The 8,588-nt window shown below is 43.1% G+C and overlaps 1 protein-coding gene and 1 long non-coding RNA gene across 2 annotated transcripts; both read left to right on the top strand.

The window, feature by feature from the left end:
* The first annotated feature begins 609 nt into the window (after positions 1-609).
* On the top strand, positions 610-2,705 carry LOC114556491 (uncharacterized). Its single transcript, XM_028579405.1, has 4 exons — positions 610-874; positions 1,737-1,890; positions 2,062-2,278; positions 2,370-2,705. Exons 1-4 carry the CDS (start codon positions 710-712, stop codon positions 2,512-2,514), a joined length of 681 nt encoding a protein of 226 aa, XP_028435206.1. The 5' UTR covers positions 610-709; the 3' UTR covers positions 2,515-2,705.
* A 376-nt stretch (positions 2,706-3,081) lies between these two features.
* On the top strand, positions 3,082-5,412 carry LOC114557872 (uncharacterized). The gene is made up of 3 exons (XR_003692856.1): positions 3,082-3,312; positions 3,429-3,600; positions 4,858-5,412. It is a non-coding gene; the product is annotated as an uncharacterized LOC114557872 (long non-coding RNA).
* Positions 5,413-8,588: the final 3,176 nt, after the last annotated feature.

Genomic DNA, 8,588 nt, shown 5'->3' with positions numbered 1-8,588 from the left:
ACGTACACTCAAGTTACAACAACTTCTTTGTTCATCGCTAAACACTCAAAATGGCCGCCACGCCACGCCCACACCGTCTGACGAAAAGTTTTTCTTTTAATAACTTTTCATCGTGAAGGTGTTGGGATGGTACAGACCAAGTTTGAAGTCCATCGGATGAAATCTCTAGGAGGAGTTCGTTAAAGAGCAATGTGCAGGTTGAATTCATAACTAAATTAATACTTAATGTTGTCTGAAGAGGTCTTTTAAAAACACATAAGTAGAAATTGCTATGTTACACAAACCCTAAAGCAGAATTTTTTATGAAAGTGTGCCCATTTTAAGCTAGGCTCTGAAATACGCCTTTCCCGCTAGCAACGCGTCATATGACGTAGGCAGAGGTAAACAATAGGTTGCGCTCCCGCTCCGCTTTTCACTCTACAGTGGTGAGAGAGAGCGAGATATAGAGAAAGTTTTAGATTGAGTTTTAGAAAGTTAAGTCATAATGGTAAATTATTGTGTTTGTGCTGGTTGCACGAATTCCAGCCTGTCAGGAAATCGTGTACATCATTTTCCTTGTAGGAAAAGCAAGGTTTTTCGTTTTTGGGTGCGTTTTGTGCAGGTGAAGAGAGCAGACTTCACTGCCGCGTCTGTCACCACACACTCGGTCGTTTGTGGCGCTCATTTCACTCCGGAGAGTTATAGACCTGGAGATTTGTTGGAGTCTCGGATGGGATTTCGGAGTAAGGACCATGTGAGGCTGATTACTGATGCTGTTCCCTCGGTGCACTCGATGGAATCAAGTCCACCACCTGAATCTGGCGCGGGCAAGACTGGAAGACCAAGTGCTAGCACTTGCAGAAATTCTAAGCACCAAAAAAGAGCTCTTAGCAGAGTAAGTCTTAATTTTAATTATTTTAACTCTTAATTTGGCTGATTTCGTAATGTTTTAGTCTAATAATTTCAGAATAAATAAGTGATTTGATGTATTGGGCAATCCACCATCTAACTAGTAACATAGCTACATGTTAGCTTGGCTATTGCATTAGCAAAAATTTGGTAGCTGATGATTTGATGACAGGAGTAGCTAAAATTACGTCGGAAACCATTCCCTCATCTGGATTAAAAATGCTGACTGCAAGTTCCTAGCATCAGGGCTTCGGTATACAGATAGAGAGGGAGAGACTGAGCTTTAGAAAAGGTTTTCGTAATTGTCTGCCTTGACATCAATGCAGTTTGCACAGTTATAGCTAGTTAGAGCTGTTGGCAAGCAGCTAACCCAAAACCCCCGTTTCCCCCGCATTTTATTAAGCTAGCTATGAGCTGTTGGCAGCTAGCTAGCTAGCCCAAACACCCCCGTTTCCCCCGCATTTTATTAAGCTAGCTATGAGCTATTGGCAGCTAGCTAGCTAGCCCAAACACCCCCGTTTCCCCCGCATTTTATTAAGCTAGCTATGAGCTGTTGGCAGGCAGCTAGCTAGCCCAAACATCCCCGTTTCCCCCGCATTTCAATTCAGACCATTCTCCCGCCCGATTTTGTATCCCAGTAGGCTACTCGCTGGTAATTTACAAAGTCCAAATTGATATATTAATCAATATGCTGAAATCTCCTAGATTTTGCCACTAGAGGTTTTGACATGTCAGAGGAGCTGCTTTGGTTTTATTTCTCTTTTTTTTAAATTATTATTACTGATCCAGTTGGTAACTAAGCTTGTATCCTATTTTTGTGAGTGATATTAAACCTCTGTGTTTTTCAGATTTTGGCAGAGAGTGCAGCCAGTAATGAAGGGATAGATGCACCTAGCACTGTAGATTTTGAAGAGACAGAGGGCTTCTCTCTACAGGATCCTGGACCATTAGTGCTTCATTGTGGGTCACAGTGCAACATCAAATGTCTGCAACGCTCATCAGGTAGTGTAACTTGTATCTATCATTAGCTGTATATGACACCTAAACATTTACAAATTACTTCTAATGGTAGGAAGAAGACATTTCATACTGGATTGTATTAGGTTGTGCATGCGTTGTGACCACTGACTGTGATGTTGTGCAACTGTCAACGTGAATCTATTTTCATCTTAGCTGTTCAGGTAAAGGCTGAAATGGTTAGTGTGGGGACTCAGACTGAGCAACAAATATCAACTCCACTGCCCAGTTCTGTCCAAAGTGAGGATGAATCATCCTCTGATGTCATGACCCATTCTGATCTGTCATGGATCCCAGACGAGGAGATGAGTAGTGAGTCATCTGATGAGGAGAATTCAGAAGAGCCAATACAGGAATCTCTCAATGACCCCAAGTAAAACAATTAATACCTATTTTTATTTTGATTGGATGTCCACAAATTGTCATAGTCAGCATTACTGAGCATTCTTCTTTTCTTTTTCCAGTGTGGCTGACAAGTTCATTGTTTGCCTAAGCCAGCTTATGTGTCTGTTCACCATTTGCTCGGTCTGTTGTGGGGAAACCCAGGGACAAATAGAGTACCAGGAAGGGACTTACATAAAAATCAAGCAGGTAAGAGAATATTTTTGAACCGTTTGTCTGGAGTTGAATCATGGCCTTACCCTGGAAATCCATATTCCTTCATTGAAGACCGAATAAACAAGGTTTTGGATCTTCAACTTGTCCAGGTAGGTTAATATCCTAGACACATAAATCAGGTGTCAGGTTTAAAAGCTACTGACATGACCACATCTATTTTTTTTATTTTTTTCAGAGCTCAGAAGTCCCAAACAGCACCTGGTGTGAGATAGAGGGTCTGAAGCGCAGTGTGCGGTTCCTGAAGGACCAAGGCATGCAGGTGTCAGCCCTAATAACTGACAGAAATCGCCAGGTAAAGATGCTTGGACAGACCAATATAGATAGATGGACATCTATATCATAACATCTACTGTAAAAAAAAAAGACAAACATGCCACATTTACCCCTGACGATCTTGATTTGCACATAATCACTTTAAGTAAATATTCTCAAGTATTTAACGTAATGTTGGTACCGTAGTTTCGCTTAGCTTGGATGTTACTTGTGATTCTATTAGCTTGTTCAATATTTCATGTTTCTGCTCTGGAACAGGTCTACAAAAAGCACTGGATACTGTGGCCAAGGAGAAGGATCGCGAGGACCTGAAGCTATGGAGACCCGCCATCATCAACCATTTATACTGCACTGCGTCTTCCACCCCAAATGGCGATCCCGATAAGATGGAGGCCAAGTGGCAGAGCATGCTGAACCATGTTCAGGATATACATGAACACAGCTACCCTTCATTTCCGCAATGTGCACACCCACCTCTGGAAGGAGAGGGAAGAAACAAGCAGTGGCTGGAACCAGGTACAATAGAGTTATACATTTGTTCAACAGCCTTAATCATGATAAAGTAAAAAATGTGAACTAAATGTAATCATGCCTTGTCAGTGTTTGTTGTAAAATGCACGGTTTTTATACAGGATCAACAGCTGCGATAAAGTTGGAAAGTGTTGCTTCCAGAAAGGCCCTGCTGAAGGATATTTGACAGCTTTCACCGCAACACCAAACATTTTCCTTGGAGGCATTCCATTCTTTAATCCTGCACTTTGCGCCAAAGCACACCGGCTTCTCTTTTCTTGGAATGTACAGCAGGTAAATGTTGATGAAGGTTAATGGATGAATATGGCTACAGCTAATGCAGTCTAACACAGCAGCCAAAACCTCATTGAAAAAGGTCAAAATTGTTCATTACAACAGCATCACATAGCCTGCTGTCCGTAGAAAAAATCATGAAATCGAATCATCGCCTCTCAGAAACATTCTGGAATGTATTGTATTGCTGGTGTATCATGTTACAGGTCTCAGATTGAGAACCCGTAGACAGATCCAGTAAGATTTCCTGTAAAACAGGACAAAAGATCTGACGGGATACAAGTGCTTGCGTTCACTGCAGCTTCGCTCAGCAGAAACTTTATTTGCTAATATGCAAAAAATATCTTTTTGTTTCTCTATTTTGCTTTTATACCTTTTTAGCATCAACACAAAATCCAAACCAAACAAAGCAAAATACCATAGCTAGTTAGCCTTCTCCTTAGCTTTCAAATGAAACACAGATTAAATTTACCATTTCAATATGTCCTACTACATTTAACCTCATTCAGTACTATAACTGAGCCAGTATTTCAGTTAGTTAACAGCCCCTTAAAAGAACGTACCATTCAAAAAAACATTGCATCTTTAGGCTGTTCACTTATTTTCTTAAAATGTAAAATAAAGAAAACACACCTTTTACATGGCCACTAACGTCTGTCAGTACTGTACAATTGCTTGAGCTGAAGACTGGTAACGTTTTAACTTGTCAAAAATTACAACAACATTAATTTAAAACAAGTTGCTATATCATCACAAATATGCATTTAAAACCAACCTTAAATGCGCTGGAGCCAAAAACTAAGAAATATTTAAATCTAATTTCACTCTATTGATCTTAATGGAAAGTTCACTGCCGGCGCCATCTTGAGACAGCCAACAATACTTTTTCTCTACTTGTACACAAACCATATAAATGTACAATCTCCTGTCCACCAAACCGATCTAACATTACAAATGTACTGTTTAACAAGATATGTTTAAGTATACAACTTTTAAAGCTTCACAAACCTGTAAAACAGGACAAAAGATCAGACAGGAATGACTAAGTAATGAGAGTCGGCTCTCGCTGTCCGTGAGAGCGAAGCACAGCGCCACACTGCCCCCTACTGACAGCACCGTAATGCTGTATTAGAAAGAGCCTTGTACTCTTACCAGAAATAAATGATTAACCATTATGACTCTTTTGTGTACGTCACATATCACACCACATTGGTTTAGTTGTCATACCTAATAATAAAGTGTACCTTTTCCCTACAGACTTCTCTTAGCGGCCCTCCACTTCAATAACAATGGAGACAGAGACGTAGCCCGAACAAACAGTGGTGAGGCACGCTATGCAGTCCGTTACCCCCGGTTTTGGAAGGGTGGCTGGGTCATCTTGAACGTCATTCACGTTTTAAGTCCTAGACTGCCGGGGGACTTCCTTCCTGACCAGTGTTGGGTGCAACACGTAGTAACACCCAACGAGTAACAAAGTAACTCTTTACAGTAACAGAACTACTTTTTTTCGGGTAAAAAATTGTGTAACGTGCTACTGCTGAAAATTTGGTAACAAAAACGTTCCTTTTTCAATTCGGCACAACGTTACTTTTCCCGGGGACAGACTTGACAGCGACTCTGCCTTCTCAGCTTGCTCGCTCACAAGCTCCACATGAGACGTGACAGAGGCCGGTAGTAGCACAGCAATCATGGGAAGCGAGAAGCAGCCAAAGCTAACTTTTCAGGAGTCGAGCCGCCGTATCCGCTCAGCTTCCTTGGCCGCCTGGTGAAGGTGGGACGTGGCTGTCTGTAAGCGGGGCCCAAATAGTCCATCGGGAGCTATGGGGCCGTACAGAAGCTCACGTCCAACCTCCGTGGGTAGCCGTGACATGTGGAGCCAGATGTGGGCCACAGTCTGCCACGCCTGGATCCTCGACAATGCTACCGTGGACGCCGTGGTGAGGGTGGCGGTCATAGCTTTGCCGATCTCCATGGCTAGCTCCGGGGGAAGAGCCTCCGGGGTGGTGGCCATGGCGGAGGGTAGCAAAGCTATGTTTTGTGCCGCAAGGCCCTGGGCCGCACATTGGTGAGACAGGTCAGTGACCTGGGCGCAGACCTGATCCTGGAGGGACTGGGGGGTCGGCTTCCGGTGCCCCGAAAAAAGTAGCCTTCGGAAGCAGGGTGGACGTCAGGCTCTGTTCAAGGGGAGGAACCGAGGGGAAGCCTGCCTTTGTGTCGCCTTGAACCCGGGTGAACGAGGCATAGTGAGAGACGGAAGCCTCCAGTTTCCCGGGCTGGGAGAGAGCCTCCTCCACGAATGGCCGAAGCTCCGTAAAGCGTGGCCAGAGTGGAGGGCGGTTCCTGGGTGTAGACATCAACGCTCAAGAGGCCACGAGTGGGGGCTGGAAGCTCTGCCGGGAGCGCTATGCCTCTCAGGTCTGCAGCCTTTTTAATGATGTCCGGCAGGTCCAGGAAAAGAGTCCTGGTGGTGGAGGGTGGGGCCGCATGTGGCAGAGGGGAACACCGCTGAAGCAGTGTCCCTGGTGAGGGAATCATCATTCGGGGGAGACGAGTCATCAGACTCGTGCCCGTCGAAGACATCCTCTTCCAGCAGGTCCAAGATGTCGATGGTGACGTTCATAATGAATCAGCCGTCACTCTGTGAGTAGAGAATCCAGTCTGCGTTGTAGTTCAGACAATTCACTGATAAACCAGAGATTGGCTTTATGGTCAAAGATAGTTTTTGTATAATTAACTTCAGTCTCTGCCAGAGACGCCTGCTTTTAAAAGTAACAAGTAAAGTTACTTTCCATAGGGGGTAACTAAGTAAAGTAATGGATAACTTTTTTAAGAAGTAACGAGCAAACACTACTTTTTAAAAGTAACTTCCCCAACACTGTTCCTGACACACTGAGCTTCTCTCTCTTCTCTCTGTGTACATTCATGTCCCAGAAATGCTTGTTACTAACCTAGCTCTGGGGAAATTATTCCCCGGAGTCCTTATGTTTTTTTTTGCCTAACAGTTTTCCTTGGACTAGGGTGGCCCCTAAATCATGGCTGCAGCTGTCGCCGTGGTCCTGCTAGACCCTGCTATGCTGTGCAGTTCCCTGCTACGTCCTGTAACGCCCTGCTACGCCATGAACTACTACAACTACTATTTATAGTCATAGTTCCATTATCTTTATTGTGACTGTTATTTGCCACTGTTCATCACACCCCCAACCGGCACCATCAGACACCACCTAACATGAGCCTGGGTCTGTCCCAGGTTTCTCCCTAAAAGGAGTTTTTCCTCGCCACTGTCGCACTGAATGCTTGCTCTTGGGGGAATTACTGGAATTGTTGGGTCCCTGTAAGTTATGGTGTGGTCTAGACCTACTCTATTTGTAAAGTGTTAGTCTAAATGAAGCCACCCCTCCCAGTCATATTAATACTCAAATTCCTAGAGGCTCAGGCCGAGGAGGGGGAGTTGCAGCCATATTTGATTCAAGCCTGTTAATTAACCCTAAACCCAAACTAAATTATAACTCTTTCGAAAGCCTTGTTCTTAATCTTCAACATCCAACACGGAAATCAGTACAGCCAATTATATTTGTTGTTGTCTACCGAGCTCCAGGTCTGTATTCTGAATTTTTATCTGAATTCTCAGAGTTTTTATCATGTGTAGTCCTTAAATCAGACAAAGTACTTATTGTAGGTGATTTTAATATCCATGTGGACATTGACAGCAATAGCCTTACTACTGCTTTCAACTCATTACTGGATTCAATCGGTTTCAGTCAGAGTGTGCACAAGGCGACGCACTGTTTTAACCACACCCTCGACCTTGTGCTGGGCATATGGTATTGAAATTGAGGATTTAATAATATTTCCGCAGAATCTGGTATTATCAGATCATTTTTTAATTACTTTTGAATTCTTGCTACCTGACCATACTAAACCAGATAGCAGCTTCTACACTAGATGCCTATCTGACAGTGCTATAGCTAAATCTAAGGAAAATATTCCTACAGCATTCCAGTCTATGTTGTGCCTTAACATAACAGAGGACCTCTATGTTAACCTCAGTCCCTCTCAAATTGATACATTTGTAGACGGTGCTACGACTTGCCTACGGACGACCTTAGACTCTGTCGCTCCTCTCACAAAGAAGACGATAAAGCAAAGGAAATTAGCTCCTTGGTATAACTCCCAAACTCGCAAATTAAAACAAATCTCACGAAACATCGAAAGCAAGTGGCGCTCCACCAAAATGGAGGAATCCCGTTTGGAATGGCAAGACAGTCTGAAAACCTATAGGAAGGCCCTAAGAAAAGCCAGATCAGACTATTACTCATCATTAATAGAAGAAAACAAGAACAACCCAAGGTTTCTTTTCAGCACTGTAGCCAGGCTGACAGATAGCCACAGCTCTACTGAGCCATCTATTCCTCTAGCTCTGAGTAGTGATGACTTCATGAGCTTCTTTAATGATAAAATTATAACAATTAGAGATAAAATTCATCATCTTTTGCCCTTAACTTCTAACAGTTCATCTTTAAATGCAGGACCGCTAGAAAGAACGACGACTCCCGACATATACTTGGACTGCTTTTATCCTATAGACCTTCAACAATTAATGTTAAGGATATCCTCAGCTAAGCCGTCTACCTGTCTCTTAGACCCCATCCCAACGAGGCTACTCAAAGAAGCGTTACCCGTGGTAAACACTTCATTATTAGATTTGATCAATATGTCCTTATTAACAGGTTATGTACCGCAGTCATTTAAAATTGCTGTGATAAAACCTCTTCTGAAAAAACCCACCCTAGATCCTGAGGTCTTAGCAAACTATAGACCTATATCTAACCTTCCCTTTCTATCCAAGATCCTTGAGAAGGTGGTTGCTAATCAGTTATGTGATTTTCTACATAGCAACAGTCTATTTGATGATTTTCAATCAGGATTTAGAAAGAATCATAGCACAGAGACGGCACTGGTGAAAATTTCTAACGACCTTCTAACTGCTG

The sequence above is a fragment of the Perca flavescens genome, chromosome 6 (assembly GCF_004354835.1).
Source record: "Perca flavescens isolate YP-PL-M2 chromosome 6, PFLA_1.0, whole genome shotgun sequence".
NCBI classification, from domain to species: Eukaryota; Metazoa; Chordata; class Actinopteri; order Perciformes; family Percidae; genus Perca; species Perca flavescens.
The sequence above is the reverse complement of the archived record's forward strand: the minus strand, read 5'-3'. Positions and strand labels throughout refer to the sequence as shown.